Below are 18,708 nucleotides of genomic sequence, written 5' to 3'. Positions count from 1 at the left end.
CAATGAAAATTGAAGAAATTCAGAAAAAAAAATCGGTAAAATTTTAAATCTTTGGAAAAATATTTCCAACAGATTCCAGGCAATATTTCAGATTTATTTTCCGGATTTCCAGAGGATAGATATGCTAGAACAGCTCAGATATGGTTCTCCTTCCGTCTTTCCGTTTCTAAACTAAAATTCTGCGAAAAAGAGGAGAAGCACTCTAAGGTTTCAGTTTTTACGAAAAGAAATTGTTGAGTATTTTGAGATTTTTAGCCTGTCCCTTGCCACACAAAACTCAAAAAAAGTTTTTTTCTTTCAATTCCAAAGTTCAACTTTTGGTTGTGGGACAAACTGAATGCTTATACTAGTTTAATGCACTTACAATTTACACAGTGAAGAGGATATTATGCCCTTTATTCGTAAGGAAATGACTTTCCTAACTGCAAACGGGAAATAACATTAACGCAGGAAGTTTTCATAGCACGATCACGCAAAATTCGTAAAAGGTTAGACTATTGCTGGATTTCGGCAAAATTTCTCGTCTTTCTTCTGCACTTCTTCCCAATCTGCCGTGACTGATCTCGTTTTTGCTATGTTCAAAGAGTAAAGCTCACTGTTAAGAGGTTCCGCTGCGTCCGCACCCTCGTTGCTGCGAAACCATCCTTGACCAACTAATCTTTTCAAACGTCCGTGGTCGAAAAATTGATGCAAGACTTGTCTGCGAGAATAAAAACACTGACTTGATGCTTTGGCTGGCCCTTTCCACAGGTTCGCTATGTGTAGGCCCCGTATGAGGGTTCATGAACCTCAAACGATTCTGAATTGATGTCACATGTTTTTCGAAAGATCATTTTAAAAAAAGGTGAACCAAAGCCAACCATTTCATCCCTCATAACTTCAATTCCACACATACCATCGAATAGGGCAGTACTGTAAAAGCTACCAAATTTGATTCTTTCGTGGTAAGTAAGCAACAAGAAAATTTAAGAGTAGCGCTTTGTCGTAGAATTTTTGATAAGGTCACTTCCACATTGAGACTTCTGCCTACCACGATTATTTTGTGTGCTCAGCTAGAGATCACAGCTGGTAGATAATTTGTTGATTGCCCATGTTCGACTGTCTTGTTTAATAAAGACAATCAATACCAATCTTGGCTACAGCTCAAGAAAATCAAAAAAATTGTTGATTGATTGTCTTATTAAACCCTTGACTACTCTAGACCCTTTATCCGCTACACAGTTTTAGTTCTCTAGCTTTTCTAAGGTTGTTTATACGGTTTTGCTGTTTCACGGATGCTTTTCACAGATCTTATGTAAATTGTAAAAGAGAAAGATTTACCCTCTCCAGAATAAATTAGCTCCACTCGACATAAAGTCTCACTGACAAGAAAGAACCAGAAGGAAGTCTTAGGTAACGTACTATATGTCATACCGTACCACATGTATATATTGCAACTCAAGAATGTAAATACATACATACAAATTTAGCTGTATGGGAGGTGTCTGGAGAAAATTCTGAGAGGAATACGAACAACTACATAAGGAAATTTAGCATAGCTGAATGTGTTTTGTTGATTTACTGGACAAGCGTACAAACAAAATAAACACATCCAAACATTTTTCGTGTCCACCAAGAACAACAACCAATGGTGCAGCAGGACAAATATTGTGAAAAATGACGAGAAAGAGGATTTATAAATTACTCTCCCGAAAAGGTGCGAGATGTCGAAAAAAAAGGGGTGAGAGATGCATTCTTGCCCTTTATTTCCGGATAAATTCAATAGATGACAAATTATCACAGTATGCAATTGTGCAATTTTCAGGTGAGCGGTCGCAAAAAAACTTCAATATACAAATTCCAACTGTCATCCCAGTTCAAATGTTTTGATATATTGATTTTTTAAAAACTAATATAGTGGAAATAATGCAGATGAGCCAAGAAAAATAAAAAGTCAATTGTTCAAGAAATTGCTACGTATACCAAAACATTTGTCCATGAAGTCATTTCACCCAAAGAAAATTACAATGTCAAAATTGACCGGCGCAATTAAAAAACCAGGATTTATGGTTCTTTTCGTAGCTGGCTGGTCAAATGGTCAGTCGTTCCCTGGAAAAGGTGAAAATTGTCCCTACGTGATCCGTTTCATATCCTATTGAAGTTTTTTTTTGTTGAAATAAATTATAATCGTGTCCAAAGATCTAATTTAGCTGAAAACTCACTAGAAAATGCTAGAAATCTCAAGCACTTTCGTACTGTTATTCCCCTTCTAACTAACTCTAACTCTGAGTTTAAATTCCAGAAAGATGAACTCAACTAAAAGAAGAACTCGGTTGAAAGAACTCTACATTAATGTGAACTTGGGTACTTGCAGATTTCAAGGACGGTCATCAAAATACTACAACGGAAACAAAAAGAATGGAAGTGAACTAGTAACTAAATAACTGTTAAGTGCTTACCGCGTGCGCGCGCGCGTGACAAGTACGTGCCTTTATAACGTACATTTATGACCGTATCCAGCTGGTACTGGTTCATGATCGCTGTAGATGTCATGACGTCGTTACAGCCAACTTCCCTCGCGACTAGTTCTAGTTATTCCAACTAGTCATATTACAACATAGTGTGGATTAGGTAAATATTATTCTCCTAGCATCTGAGTTGTCGCCTGAGAAAAATGGGGAGAGCTTATTTACATATTTGAGTCCTTTTAAAAAATAATTATTTCTCATCAGATAAATAAGATAATTAATTAAGCTGAGAGCTGAACGTTTGCGAGTTCCGAATCTCTCAGAAACGTTCTAAACAACTTTGTTAAAAGCAAACAAACATAAACAAACAAGTAACAAGTTTCACCACAAAACACAACAAACAAGTATCACCACGTAACCGAGTCGCAGTCATAACCTCACCTCATACAGTACACAGAGCTCAGCTCATAGACCATAAATAAGTCGAGCGTCAGTCATTCCATTGAGTCCAGCCTTGGCAGAATGATGCGTTTGAGTAAGCTCTGGATTATCTCATAAATTATTCTGTTTCCCTTCAAAGCGAGTAGAGGAGTGTTTTTCGTCACGCTTAGACGAATTTTTGAAGGATGACATTGTAAAATTGGTCACGAAAATGAAGGAGGACATAGAAAATGAGCGACAGAATATTTCAGAATGTAGAAGAAAGTTTTGTTTATCCTAATTGTAATTTTGAAAAAATAAAGGAACTGCAGAATATCGTATTCTTTATGGGATGATCTATGTATTACGATAGCCTAGTACAGATGTCGTCATAACGAGTTTAACAAATTTATTTTCTCATTTTTTTCATTTTTTTAAAATTATTTCCTTCATTTTTGAATGAACATCGATTATTACAGTTCATATTACAATGATTTATTAATGTAAACATTACATGTATTATTATCATTAATTAATGTAAACAAATACAACAAAATTTATTGTTGTATTTATTATCACAACTTGGAGATTAACACAGATATTATTATTATATTTGTCTGCAACGATGGAAGAAATATCGAAAATGTCAGTTGATCAAATTTTCCACAAAAATGAAAAAAAACATTGAAAATGAGTGATGTAAATGATGCTTATTCTAATTTTAATTTTTAAAAAATGAAGGAACTATAGAATATTGTATTTTTTGGGATGATCTATTACGATAGCACTAGCTTTAGCTCTTAAAAAAATCCATGTCATTTTGTTCTACAATTTTTGACTAGTTTTTCCAGCCTTTATCATTGGTCACTTCATTCATACTATTATTATCGAACTTTGTGTGCTTTTTTTTAATGGTAGAAATAACCTCGATTTTCAAATCGGTTGACTTAGCGGTGTGGAACAAAAAAAAAACCACGAATCCGCACAGTGGAACCGACTCGGAAACGACCCCTGCAAACGTAATTGGCGTCCATATGGCGCTTTTTTTTTTCCTCCGTAGCGCTGAAATTTGCGACCGCAACCGGCAACGATCCCATCAATTTGCAAACTACCAGGCGCGACCATAAAGTGAGAAATACTGTCGTCGTCGAATGCAGAGTAGTCGTTGGAATGGAATGAGTCAAGGACACGGGGGGAATGTCCTCAAATCTATGAAATACTGCATTGTGAAAAAAAGCTTTTCGAATTCGATGAGAATCTTACAATTGAATATTATAAATATTTTATAACGGCACTTTTAAATGTGACATATATGGTTTAATAGAAGTAAAGAAAACGAAAAAAAAAACTTGCTGAAATTCTTTAAGTTCCTCTTCATTTTCACCAACAAAAACCTCTGGAAGCAGTGATTTTCGATGAAACGGGTTCAAAAATTATTTCGTGAAGAGAAAATTGTACAAAAAGTCCTAATCAAAGTTGACTTTCGAATATTTATTCTTGAAATAGCAGGTTCTTCGTAATTTTGAGACTACACCAAGAGTATACATTGATGTGATTGGTAAATAGATACATGCTCGGTTTGTGACTTTAATATACTGATAATAAATGTATTTATTGATTAAGTATACAATAATGTAAACATAGTGAAGTTGGGAAAAAATCGCCTGGGATCAAGATTTTTGACATAAGCGTTGTTCACAAAAGCGGATATAATTAGATTCTTGGCTGATTAGATATTTTTATCAGTACAATAATAATAGTAAATGAAGTATGTGAAAAATATACACCAGTATTAAGTATTAAGTGATAACCCTCCGGTGTCACTTGTGGGTTTTTTCAGATTCAGGTTTTCAGGCAGATTTTAGGTGGATTTTTTAGTTGATTTTCTCAAACGGGGTCGTAGACTATGGAGAGGAGGGTGATTCCGTCCACTTCTTCCTAATTGCCGTAAAAAACGGTCCGGAAGATGCGGCGTGCACACGGCTGGCGCGCTCCAGTCGAACTCTTTGTAGAAAATAGCGCACCGGAACGCTCGAAGCAGCAGAGCAAGTCGAAGCTCTTCCGGGCCGTTTTTTGCGGCAATTAGGAAGAAATAGACGGAATCACCCTTGTCTCCATAATCCACGATTCCGTATAGGCATAACCCACCTGAAACCCGCACCACCCCAGATTCGTGGGGTGATGCCTTTAAGCTGTAAGCAGACTTAGGTCACAATGCCTTTTTGGAACTTTTAGAATTTGTTTTGGCTGTGTGTTTCTGAGTCAGGTTAAAAATGTTAAGTCAAAAGATCCCGAAAAGTTATAAATAACGACAGAAATAGCTGTTGTCTTCAGTTTTCATTTGCTATTCCACCTTATTACTGCTGTTTCAAGTCAGATATTTATGTAGGGAGGTTCTGACTCATTGCAAAAATACATGCTTTACATCGCATAGTCGAAATTGATCTCTAGGAACTATTGTATATAGTTGGCGTTATAGATTGCTTCTTAATGTAGGTTACCATCTAAGAGAATTTGAAAGTTATAATGTTTGAAGTGTGTGAAAGATGAAAAATTAGTTGAACCTGTCATTGAAATCCTGAAGAAATTCTAACAAGCTAGTGTTAAAGGATAATGTGTCTGATACTAATCAATCCGCTTGGGATTCGCCACGAAGCCCACATGAATTCAGATACGTTTGAGGATTACGTTTACTCCTTTAGCTTAAACAGTGTCTTTCGGAGGCTAGCCAAAGTACCAGGTCAATGTTTTTATCCTCTCAGACGAGTCTGACACAAACCGAGTGATGGAAGACTTGGTAAACACTGGAGTGATGGAAGACTTGGTGAGCACTAGGCGGACTCGAACCTCCGATCAAGTACGCATCGTGCAGCGCGCAGTGGAACCTGATACCAACTGCGGTACACTCGCTCTAAGCTAGTGGTAATAAGCAAAAAAGTATTGCAACGATATCATAGCGTTAATCTGAGATCTACAAGAATTTTTAATTAAAAAAAAACCTCAAAAAATTAATTGGAGCGAAATTCCTAGAACTTATTGGTTGATTACATTACATTACAAAAGAATAACTTCTAATTAATAGCTAGAGCACATTGGTTTAGAAAAAGACGACCTTCGAGGTTTCATGGCTATTTCCCATGTTGAATTCGCTCTCCTTCTTTGTTTTGTCTGTCCTTTTGTAGTGATTCCCAAATTGCTTTACAATATTCTTAATGCAAAAGAAGCACACAAACGATTCTCATTTGAATTTTATTTTCTTTTTCTTTAAACTTTATTTCACATACTATTCAGTTCTGTGAGAACGGCATTCTCTGCTTTAGCCTACTGCAAAAATGTAAAGTTTTTCAAAATCTCAAATAAATATGCATCATTGAGCCGTAAAGAAGTTAATTTGTGTATTGATTGATGAAGGCGCAGGGTAGTAACCGATTTTCGATAGAGATAACGATTTTCGAAAACAAACCTGGCGCCATTTTTCTAAATAGCCGAAAAAAAAACTCAGCAGAGTTGTTTCGGAGACTTTAAAAAGCATAAAGTAGAGAAAAAACTAGTATAAGAAATAAGTTTGAATATGAGCATAAGTGAAAAGAAAACAAGAAAAAAAGGTATTATACCTTATAGTAGCCGAAAGTTATCTTGTTATTTATTCACAAACTTCTTGAAAAAACAGCCACTAAACTGAAATTTGAGAGAGCAAGATCAAGATTTATGTTAGGGCGATTCATTTTATTTTTTCCCTAAATGAAATTATAACCTTTTTGAAGAGTTTGATAATGAGATCATGGTTAGTTGATTTATTACTGCAATTAATGTTGTGTAGTACTCATCAGCTAGGCTATTATATTACTGGAAACATTGAATGGGGTTTCTTGTTGGCGGTAAAGTAGCAGACAAAGAATTTTTAACAGAACGAGGAAAAAACTAAAAATTTCCACAGATAGTTGTTAGGTGATTTTGATGACTTCTAACCATCTTATTAAAGTTATTTGCCGGAATGATAATGATGGAAGGATTTTAGTTAGTTCATTTTCAGATAATAATTTGAAAATCAGTGACATGTTCGATCGATCTTTGACTCTTTAATACGATTATATCCTGAAATAATCCAGATGTCTATTTTGTTGTTGGAAACGCTGCTGTTGTGCAATAGTATGCAACGAAGATGCTGTTATAAAAGCGCCGGCCTCCTCTCACGGAACTTCGCTCTTGATTGGAAAGTGCAGCTATGGGTTATTTCTTGACGTCTCATTTTTTTACACACTGATCTCATCTTTCATTTTTTTTTCTTTGCTCACAGCATGAAAGTAAAAAGTGGTGCTTCGTTTTTACAAATGTTTTCCATCATCAGAATTTGCAGAATCGGGGAGTTTTCGCTTTCGTTGATTTCTAAGAAGACAAGGTGTTCTTATTGCAGCAAGACCCAGTCTTTAAAAATCTTGTTCTTGAAGACTTGTTGTCGGAGAAAGTTTTTTTTTTCGTAAGAATTCATAATATTTTTAAATTATAGCAAATTTCAAAGAATTTTCAAAGAATTTCCTTCTCACCCCGCTCAGACATTTGCAAATAAAGCAACCTCTCACTCTGCTCGTCAAGTCAGAGTAACGAAAGCATTCAGTGCGAAGTAGCTTTAAACTTTAGTGATATGTACGAGATCACAGACATACACGTCTTTCATTTGCAGGAAAAAAACTTGTTTCCCATTTAAGAGAAAATTAAGAACATTTTGAGTGGAAGAATGATGGCCATTTTTCAGCACTGAATACTTTGCTTGAAAATCTTCTTACAAATGTGATGTTGTTGTTGATGGTGTGTGAAGATGATAAAAGCCAATTTTCCATGTTCCTAACTTTAATTATTCCTCTTCTTTTTTTAGTCCACATTCCTTTACTTTTAGCTACCTATGACAACCGAGAAAATGACCTTCATTAGATATGTAATTCTCGGATTCTCACTTCTGCTAAGCACGTGTATTTATTGTAATCAGCAAGCTCTCAGCTTTACGGTAATTTGTATGCAGGATGTAGTAACGTCTCAAACAAGAAATGGTACAGAAAACAGTGGGTATAACTTTACATTATTACTGTTTGTAACTCATTTCCCTTCGTATCACCCAATTCTGTCGTGGACGGTGCACGTTTCAGGTCACTGGTTGAACGATCCTAAGAGGAGGAATGTCCTTTTCTCTGTTGTGGCAGTAGGACAACTGATCGGAACTCTTCCTATCGTTCCACTTATGCAAAAAATTGGACTTAGGTCACAAATATACAAATATTTCTAAGAGAAACTTTACAGTTTCAAAAATATGAAAAATCAGCGTTTTTATTGCAAAAACAGACGTTTGCTCATCAAAAAAAAACTATAATTCCTTACAGTCAACTCACTTAAGATTGCGACATTTTAGACTTTTCAGAATAAACGCACTACTAGTCCCTCAGTTTTCGAATTTTTAGAAGAAAACACGCCTTCTGTGGATATTCTTCGCACTGCAGTTCAAAACAGTCAAAAACTCAACACTTTTCTTTAAAAAAAATTAATGAATAGATTAAGGCAGGGCGATGATCCCAGTTGCAAAACAAAAGTTTAAAAAATTCAGAGAGATGGTTAACGGATCGCAGTCCCGCATCATTCAAAGTAGAAATTTTTAGCTCGAACAACGTTTTTGGCTTATTCAAGAGACAAAAGTCCAAGACGATATTAGTGTAATGTTCTCCCTCTCATTTCGCCACTGCATATTTTTAACCGAATTTGTCGTGCCTTGTGTCCACTTCCGAAAAGTGCGGGGGCAACGCTGGACAGTACTCGGTCGCAACTCTTCGTATAAGCAAGAGTTTGCGCTGAGCTTAGCCGCTAGAGCTGTCCGCCTAGTACTAAGGACATGTGTGGATGTACGACAATGTTCCTGGTGCTCTGTGCCCCTACACATTCCAGTGCTACCAATTTTCTTCCTAGCGCCCTTTTCTATTGATCCCTGCAGGATCTTACAGACCAGGTGTGAAGTAGCACATAAGTTGTCTAGGATCGTTTATCTTTATGACATTAATACAGTTTTAAAATATGGTAAAATGTCTTAGTACATTACAGAATGCCATAAAAGCTGCACTAATATACGTCAAACACAACATTAGCGTAGTAATACAGTTTAAAAGAGTGGCATCATAGAGTACACGAAAAAGGGTTGTACTACTATGAGGTCCACAAAGAAAACATGATGATTAAGCACTTTTCGGCTGCCCTCTTGCTTCGAGACGCTTGAGTGGAATTGGTAGTTTGCCCCTGTCGTAATACGGAAGAAATAATAAAGCAGTTAAATAGCTTTGAAATGTGCAGGAGATTACAAGAAATTAACTACAACAGAAATCAACAGATTTGCAATTCTGCTGTATGTGTTTTCACAGGCTTCCGAGGGATTCAGACTTGTCAAATTCTTTGGTCTGTGAATTTGCGTGTTTTCTAAAGGATTTATGTGCAGCAAAGATCATCATATATATTGGTGGAGAAATCCTTGATAACCTTCCCTAACACTATCTTCAACAATTCTTAATCATTTAACATAATGCGTATTAGGTACACGTACACTTTCTATGGTCTGGTTGCTGCGTTTGCAACTCTTTTCATTCCGTTAGCAGTTGAACTTGGTCACTTCTTTGTTGTAGTTGCCAGAGTGCTACAGGCAAGTATCAAGCAATAATGCTAATATTTTTTTAGCAATTCTTAACTGTAATAAATGACACTCTTAGGGTTTCGCTATGGGCGTTGTTTTCGTCACTGTAGGAGCTGTGACGTCCCATTGGTCTGTTCTTCGCGAGTCTGGGACATATATCGCCATATTGTCATGCAGTTCACAGGTGACCCTTTCATTGTTTTCTAAAGAACTCGAAAGTGACAGCCAAGTGAAGATCTACTCTACATATGTACGGGCAACACAAAGCAAGACGATAGCAAAAGTGTTGAAAAGCCAATGTACTTCCTAATATCTGAGCCGATTGCAATTTAGGCGTGTCTTTTAGCGGTCAGTCCAATGCTACCTTTAACTTTTTCGCTGGCGGTTGAGATAAGTGTAGGTCTGCAGTAGTGCAGTGTAGTATAGGTCTGCCTGGGTGTTCGGTTCCAGAAAGTGTCGCGTTCCTCGGTGCTAGGTTCCTAGGTCCAGTCTCGGAGGCTCATTGATGTGCGGGTCCCGTGAGAACTGGCACTAAGACCCTAACACCCCTGCGAAGTGCGATGTGTGCGTATAGTCGGGGCTAGAGTATATCCGCTTGTGGTTATGGTAGCCAGCCGAGGCTTGCGTCGGCATCGATGGTTCATGCCCAACCCCGCGGGACATTTGCTTGGAGGCCCTAAGGCTACCGCCTTGCCTCAGTGTACTGTCCCCTTACTCTGGCCTCATGCCAGCACGCACGTCGTGTTCCGCTACTTGCACTCACGTAGTCAACAGCACAATCGAATCTGCGGTTGATATTATGTCCTCGTGCGATTGCTGAAATCAACTCGCATATAGTATGTGTGTCGATCTACCTGGTGAGGATTCTTCGAAGGTCTACAGAAGGTAAAATTTCTACGTGTGGACTGGCTTTAGATATCGGTAATTTACTAAACTCTTTCCACACCTCAACAAGACGAAACTGCGCTAGTCGACTCGTATAGTTTTCGCCTGACTAGAACATGGTTCCTGTGACATTGGCGTCGAACAACGTGACGAACTAACAGATGACTGTGAACACGAACGCTTAGACAAACTTACCTTTTCCATAAATATTTACATACATAGCGGTTGGCTGTCATCTATGCTTTCGTTTACCGAGTTGTTCTCGTCCACGTTCCACATTCACATAGAAAATACAGTAGTTTGTCAGATTACGAATACAATTTCCCCTACAAAAAGAGAATTTGCATGCATAGTGACCAATCACGACGCCTGTGAGCGTGTGAAACGGTGCAATAATAATTACACTGTGATAATGCGTACTTAGATTACATAAAACGGTGCATAAAAGACAAATTAATCGGTCAAGTGCGTACTTGTGCATGTGCAAAGAAGAGAAAAGGGAAAGATGAGATAAAGGAAATATAAAGAACAAGTATGTGCACATTTATGGTGAGAAGAAAAAGAGTAAATAGGCATGAATGCAAAAGGCAAAGAAAAAGAGAGCATTAAGCAAGTATACGTGCACTTAAGAAGCGCATATGTACTTGCAAAGCACAAGAGTGAAAGAGAAAGTAAAGGAAAGTAATAGTAGAAGTAGAAAAGCAAAGCGAAAAGTAAAGCAAGCACAAATGCTCTAATGACACATAGGCGTGCATTAGACAAGAAAGATAGAATGTGAGAATAAGAGAGAATTGATAGAGAGAAAGTCAAGTTTCAAAACGTGTGTAGACACTGTGCATATGCATATGTGTCTACTAATAATGAATACTGACTACTACAAAAAGAAAGGAGAAGAATAAAAGAAAGAATGAGAAAAACGACAAAGATAAATAAGAACGTAAAATGTGCAAAAACGTAAATCATCTACAACTGTAGATGACAAGCAAGACAAAAAGGAAAATATGAAAGCAAGAATAAGAGCAAAATGCACAATACATAAGTAAGTACCTGATTATCCGTGCGTGAAACTGTAACGGATGTAAGCGCGTACGACAACAAACGCAGAGATGTGAGTAATGACGATGTCGAAATAGCACGATATACCCAAAGGCACAATGATTTTAAAGGACGAGGAATGCGACCTGGATACGGTAGCACGTTTGCCTTAGACCGTAATATGTGTTCTTTCTTCTGTGCACCGCTATATGAAGATCAAAGTACATGCTTTTGTGGTGTGATTATCTTCTGAATCGATACTCCGTGACGACGTGATGTAACGGAAAGATGTGAAAACGTCGACAACGGTTGATGTGATTCCGAAGATGTGACTATCTCGACAAAAGTCGATGTGAAATGAGAAATGTGAATTTGTGAATATGTGATTACACAGAATACGATCGAATGTTTTTCGCTCTTCTTGGCGGTTGAATCCTCGTTGTTCCTCGTACCTTGTGATGTTTAGCTCTTTGGGAGATAATCGCCCTGAGCGCTAAACTCCAAAAGGTAAAGATGCTTTAGCAATCTGTGAAGCAACTTACCTGTACGTGTACGAACTTGTGCTGCCCGTGCACCATTCTGATAACCACGTATGAGTTTGACGATGATTCCCACTTGTCATTGTCCTCTAGGTAACTTATCATCAGCGGTGATAACCGCGTCGTTGCAAGTGGTCTGCCTACCCACTCCGCTGTGGCCCCCGTGCACTCGACCTTATACTGTGTTCACACTGAGTACTTACTCAACTTTCATCCCAGACCACACAAATATACAACAATACAATGTGAAGAGGGAGGGGCTTAACCAGCCTCTTACTACGGGCCCGGCAAGTACAAATCTCTGGACGTATGGGCGAAGTCCTGGACGCGGGAGTCTGCGCTCCACTCCGCCGGACAGCCTCGGGGACGCCGATTATCTCTCTCTCTCTCTCGTTGCAGCTCCTCCTCTTCCCTTTGGCAGATGGTATTGATCGAAAGTTGCGCTGTTGTTCGTATCGATCGCGTCCGCTCCCTGATCTCGTTCCGGTTACCGCTTTCCAGGTGACCTGACTTAATAAATGGATTCGAAACACGGGACGGCTTCTTTTATAGCTACAAAAATGGGCGGAGCGAAAAGCGCGCGAAACCGAGGAGAGCTGCGGGACCTTGTCGCGTCTGCGGCACGCGTCCTTTAGATGGTGTGAAAAGGAGTCGCGTGGAATCCGCGACAGAAAGGGGTTGCACGAGGCTTCACCGTTTTCCTTTTCTCTTTTTCACATAGTCCACTAGCTGTGCAATTTTTTGCAATGGAAAAGAAAAATACTTGAAACAACTCCAGATTCCTCAGTTACCCTGCATTGCTCCTCTGTTGTCTGGTGCCATAGCACATATTTTCTGCTATATTCGAGTTCTTTTGCTCTTGTTATGAAAATTCAAAGGTAAATTAATGACTTTTAGCTTTCTTCCGTCATATCCTTGCCACTTGGAAGCGTATTCTGCGAATCTTCATTTGGTTGGAGATACCTTTATTATACTTTTGGTGCAGCTGGATTTGTCTTTTCGGCATCATTCTTCCTGTTCTACGAAGATGACCCAAAAAAGCACAGGTCAGTATACATCGCTCTTACTTTAACAACTTACAAGAAACATTAAGAAATGAGTGAATTTTGACTATTGCTCGTTCATATAACCGTTAACACGTTGATGACAATATTCGACGATATCGTCGGACACTTTTTTCTTCGCGTTGGACAGTATATGTACGTTGATGTTTGGCGGCAGCACCAGAGAAATACTTTTTTGGGGGACATAGCAGGACTTTGTAGTGGGACAATTTCCGGGCAAAAATTGCGAGAGCTCTCATGCGGCAAGTACGTAAAGAATCCCTTGGTCTTCTATGTGCTAACACAACTTTTACGTTTTTTCACGTTTCTACTAACATTTAGCACGTTGGCAATGCTAAAATCAGTTCGTATTTACTCTTTTCTAGAATTTTTCTTGATTCTTTTGAAATATACTGACTTTTTAAACCACTTGTTCTAGAATGGTAAGCCCAAGGGAGCTGACTGCAATTACTCTCGGTAAAGAACAACAATCCGTAAGCGAAAAAGTTCCTTACAAGAAGATATGCACAGATCAATGCATGCAATCTGTTCTTCTCACCACATTCAGTGGGAACATCGCTTTCTTCACGTTCCTGCATTTTGGTCCTACCTTTATGAACATGGTATGCAGAGGGTTTTAGCTTATGCATTCGTTTGTTACAATACCTTCAAAAATTAAGACGCTTGGCTTTGACATCACTGAGACTGGTTACGCCACTGCGTTGCCATACGCCATAGCAATGGTGCTAAAGTTTATAGCAGGGCCATTGTTTGACTTTTCAACATATATACCAGAGAAATATCGAATGATTATGTTTGCATCAATCTCGCAAGGTGTTATGGCAATCTGCTTCTGTGTTCTGTCCCAGGTCAGCTTTTCATCTTTGATAAATTATCTACACCCCATAAGAGTTTTTTTTTATTTGAGACGTCTTCAAAGATTTTCAGATCTCACCCTTATTCATTTGTTTGTTTTTTTATTACTAAAGTCACTTCGTATAAAAACGGACTTTATTTAGGTTAAGGAAGTTTTGATAGATCTTCGAATAGAGCTTTTCTTTAGAGGGGTTCCATGTTAATCAATTTTCTTTCTCTTTTTGCCGTTTCCATAAATGTATTCATTTTCAGACACATAATAAGTCGATTGCTCAAGTTGCCTACAGCGGAGCTATTGTCTTCAACGGATTAAACATAGTTGGATCTATCAAATGTGCTCAAGTGGTGAGCAGTTCCATAACTCAACTGTTTACATGAACATTATAGTTTCTCACTTAAAGTTTTCGTTTTCGAAGGTGTTGAACATGTTTTTTGAGATCACTACATGTTTTTGGATTAGTAGCAGTGGAAAACTAGAAAAACCAATATGTTTTTGTTATCGGCAGTTATAGAACTTTACCGCTCATTTTTTCCTGTGACCTGAAACGCTCAAAAGGTTGGGTGGAAAACAGCTACGAATATGATAGGGCCACTATCCATAATTCTTTTTTATTGTGAATGGTAATTGTGTCAAAGGGTTGGAGAGGGCAAGGCCAATCAAGTCCACATCATGGCTGGAAATTACACAATAAATAAAGGTGATAAGAGGAAAAAGTTTCTGGCGTTAATTAATCCGGTTGGGATGCGCCCCCACGTTCACTTCAATTCTGAATCGTTTGAGATTTACGAACGTGTAACTGGCCTATACAATAATTTGCGGTGGCTAGCCGATGTATCAGCGTTTTTTGTCCTTCCAGACAAGTCTGGTACCAATTTATGGACCCCGGAGGGATGAAAGGCTCGTCGAGAACTACCTCCGATTGATCGTGCAGAGAGCGGAACCTCTAACCGCTACACTACCCTCGCCCCTAAATAAAGCTGACGGTAACTGGTGAATTCGTTATTTCGATATAACTTGAATAACATATTAATAACCTCTCTCACTTGAAGTGGATATAGCAGTGAAATATTTAGCACAAATTGCCTCAAGCACCAAATAAATGCAAAACACTAGGTTAAACAGAGGTCGAAGTTTCGACTGTTTATCATGGTACAGGTTAACATGTACTACGTCGAGATTAATGGTGTTGTTAACAATGATAAGTAAGGGATGAAGTCACTGGCGTATCAATCCATTTGGGATGTGCCAACGCATTTTTGCTGCAGTTCGTTATCGTTGAGATTTTGGAACGCATGTTGGCCTATACAGTGACTTGCGAGGGCCAGCCGATGATGAAATCAGTGTTTTTACCCTCCCAGAGAAATCTGGTACCAATTTATCGACCTTGGAGAGATGAAAGGCTTGGTTTGCACTAGGACGGTTTCAAACTCTCGACCGTGTGGTTACAACGGACCTCTAACCGACTAGGCCACTGCCGCCCAATGACAAATAATAATGTTAATAATATACTATCAAAAATCTAAAGCAATTTGATCAATCATACAATTGGAATACACCGACATAATCCGCTGAAGGACTTTTTTAAGGTCGCCAGACAACATGTGCACTTTATTATGGTCTGCATCACAATCACAGGATGTATTATTTCCTTTATATTACCAGGAATTGTTGCAGTTTTATGCCCTCATAACACTGTTGATGAGGTATATCTTGAAAGTGGTTTAATTGAAGGTCAATAAAAAAGGTGAATCTCAGTTTACGACAGTCAGAGCTGTGCAGGATATCATTAGAAAATGTAAACAGCACAGAGGTAATTACTAGCGTAAGCGGGCACTTGCCAGTACACTCTTCTATCTTTTCTTCTTTTTATATTTTCTCTTTTATGAAACGAAGAATGCGTGGTGTATTATCAATGGACAATGGCGGGTTTTGGCACATGATTCATACCACTAATGCTGCCACCTAATGCGTTGTGCGTTCACCACACTCACTGGCGTACACCCTTAGTTACTTACAGCTAGCATGGCACACAAGTGTTACCTGAACTAGACCTACCATGCCCTGCCCTGCCCAGCCCCAATTCTGGCTCGAAGGCGCCCCAAGTTAACCACAACCAAGTCCAAATATATGGCGAAGATGTGGTCTTTCACAGAACATGTATGTTACAATTTGTCAATCTCAAGAATGCGACTACTCGCTGGATGATTCTGAGCGTTTGGATTGACCACTAAAGGGAAACATGGCATGCTGTGGGACGCCGTGGAGACGGATTCGTATGTTGGAATCTATGATGGAACTCAGCGACCACGCCTTTCTTTCACAATCCCACTATTGCGGGTGGTTTAGTGGAGATTAACATCCGTAAGCTTGATTTACAGGTACATCACGAGCCGTCGGCATTTGATCATGCAGGAAAGAGAAGTACTTGCTTTTCTTTCTTTAAGAAGTTTTATAGAACGCTCATCACTAGAGATGAAACTGGGTCGTGAAAACCCTGCATCGACGGTGGGTGGATCAAAATGAGGAGCTCGAACCTGTTTTGAACCCCAAAAAGGTGATCCTTAATTGTTGACAGTGCATTAAATACTAGGAGATTGTGCCCAATGTGCTAAGTTCTCACATTTCGAAGGCTGAAGGCCATGGATTTAACGTCCCGAAATCGCTTGCCGCCACGACTATCCCCGATTAAATTGTACAAGTTAACCCACGCCATCCTGGAGAGGTAACCATGGCTGGGTGGTAATCTGCCAGCGTGCTTGTACACTGAACCTCGCTTTGTTGGCTTTTCTACACTATCTTCTACACTTACTTCCACGGTTTCTTGCATGGGAAGAAGTTCAATAATGAGACCGATGTCAAAAAGGTACTCGATAGCCTCGTGCAATTCCTAAGCCCCAACCCTTCAAGGAGGACGGAATCGACAATCTGCTTATAGGATTGGTGTCGGATATTGAATGGAAATGCTTTTGATGTCTAGATATGTTAATTTTCGATATATTTAGAATAGGCTGTCACTCAAAAAGTTGACTCTTACGACAAACCGCTTCAAATAGTAGTCTAGTCATAATCTTGATCACTTTAACAGAATAATCTGCACTTTACAGTGGTCACGTCTATTCCTTGGCATCAGCGTCTTTGTCGTCGTCTCCAACATTCCATTTCTGTTCCTCGCTAGAAGTGAACCAGCACCATGGACAACGTCGACTCCAAATTGCAAAGTCAATGTAGAACAAAGTTTCAAATCAATAAGTGAAGAAGAGAGATCATTAGCCGTGCCAGCCTTGTCCGATAAGGAAGGCAAATCAAAGGATGCAATGCAAGAAGTCTTATGTACATGAGACCTTATGTATGTGATATGTTCGCTCTGAAAACCACTTTCACCTAAATGAGTTGCAAAGAATGTTCATTGAGGGTAAAACTGGTCCTCATTTCGTTGAATTCTGAAAAGCTACAGAAGGAATTCCAGCGAATAACGTTTTTTATTTTTATAGAAATTCTTGAACGATCATTGTTTATTGTGTTGTTATGAGACCAGACCACGAATAAATATTTTAACACTAACGATTTCACAGGAAGATAATCACCTGATAGAAAAGGTTAGAAAAGGAGACAAAAATTGTAGTATAGTCATTTGGGGTCAGTGTATTAATAAGCACTCATTATTTATGCACTCGTGATGAATTCATGTGCGAGTTCAACTTTACTCGAAGTAACAGAGAAAATTTGGATTATGAACTATGGGCAATCAGCAAATACAGTAAAACATGATATATCTTAAATAAAAAAGAAAAATAAGAAATAAAACATGAACATGATCTACACGAGCTCGTAAAAAAGAATAATCCATCGTTTTCCGCTTTGGTTCTTGAATAGATTTTTGAACAGGAATTTTTGTGGGACTTTTCACGCAAGAGTGTCAGTTCATTTTGCGCATAATCAGGTATTAGTTTGAACGACAGTGACATATTCCCTCACTCTTTAATAGGATTACATCCCCAAATATTCGAAATCGTAAGCATTATCGGCTGAACAATGCTGCAGTCGTGCTTTAGGACGCATCAAAAATCCGTTACTGCATCGAAAATGCATTACTCAGTTGTTTTTTAGCTTCTTATTTCTTACATACCTTACCTTCTTACATTTCTTACAAAAAATTTACATATATGTATATAATGTTTTCCGCCATGTGGAGCTACGAGCGCTGGATTCTTTCGTTCATAATGATTCGTTCAAAAAATACAAAAGATTTAAGTACTGCTACAGTATTCAATTGTAAAGTTCAAGTTTAAACCACATTGTTAATCTGCGCTACTGCGGTCCTTGAGACTTATTAAAATTTAGAGGCATTGCATCATTGTGAACAACAAATTTTATAATTTGGGATAATTATTCGTTCTTTATCTATTTCGTAGCAAACATCAAAGATCATAGACATCAAACAAAACTTGATAGCTCACAAAAACGTCTTTAAGGGAAGAACATTGTTGGATCAGGTCAGAAAAGAGACTTCTTCTTTCGGAGGAATTTCATACGTATGGAACTCTTTCTGTTTTTGAACATAAAATTTGGGACTCTCACTGTATGTGGAAATCTATATTATTTATTTGAACAAAAAAAAAACAAAGATTAAGAGCATCGAACTTCGATAGTGATCACAGTCAGACACATTTCTGTCCTGCAAAGGAAGACTACTTTTCATTCAAATGAAGGGAGAATATTTTGTATCGAAGTTAGAAGTTCTCTTTAGAGCACTGAATACTTTGTATTATATACTAAAGCATAATACAAAAATTTCTTCTGC

The 18,708-nt window shown here is 38.3% G+C and overlaps 2 protein-coding genes across 3 annotated transcripts in view; one reads left to right on the top strand and one right to left on the bottom strand.

The window, feature by feature from the left end:
* RB195_009011 (uncharacterized protein) overlaps positions 1-2,532 on the bottom strand; it is a gene marked incomplete at both ends in the record, with an annotated part of 4,998 nt that extends 2,466 nt beyond the window's left edge. Inside the window, one exon of the mRNA XM_064195804.1 lies at positions 2,439-2,532. Coding sequence (XP_064046949.1) covers positions 2,439-2,532 — 94 coding nt within the window. The remainder of the gene's footprint in view (positions 1-2,438) is intronic.
* Positions 2,533-9,420: 6,888 nt separating this feature from the next.
* On the top strand, positions 9,421-17,245 carry RB195_009010 (uncharacterized protein; the record flags this gene model as incomplete). 2 transcript variants are annotated; one of them, XM_064195803.1, is made up of 8 exons in its annotated part: positions 9,421-9,537; positions 9,605-9,712; positions 12,885-13,033; positions 13,470-13,653; positions 13,711-13,899; positions 14,159-14,251; positions 15,494-15,610; positions 17,012-17,245. In XM_064195803.1, 8 exons carry the CDS (start codon positions 9,421-9,423, stop codon positions 17,243-17,245), a joined length of 1,191 nt encoding a protein of 396 aa, XP_064046947.1. The 2 variants fall into 2 exon arrangements, with proteins under 2 accessions (XP_064046947.1, XP_064046948.1); XM_064195802.1 differs by lacking the exon at positions 9,421-9,537 and having other exon boundaries at positions 9,614-9,712.
* Positions 17,246-18,708: the final 1,463 nt, after the last annotated feature.

The sequence above is a fragment of the Necator americanus genome, chromosome III (genome assembly GCF_031761385.1).
Source record: "Necator americanus strain Aroian chromosome III, whole genome shotgun sequence".
In the NCBI taxonomy this organism is placed as follows: Eukaryota; Metazoa; Nematoda; class Chromadorea; order Rhabditida; family Ancylostomatidae; genus Necator; species Necator americanus.
The sequence above is the reverse complement of the archived record's forward strand: the minus strand, read 5'-3'. Positions and strand labels throughout refer to the sequence as shown.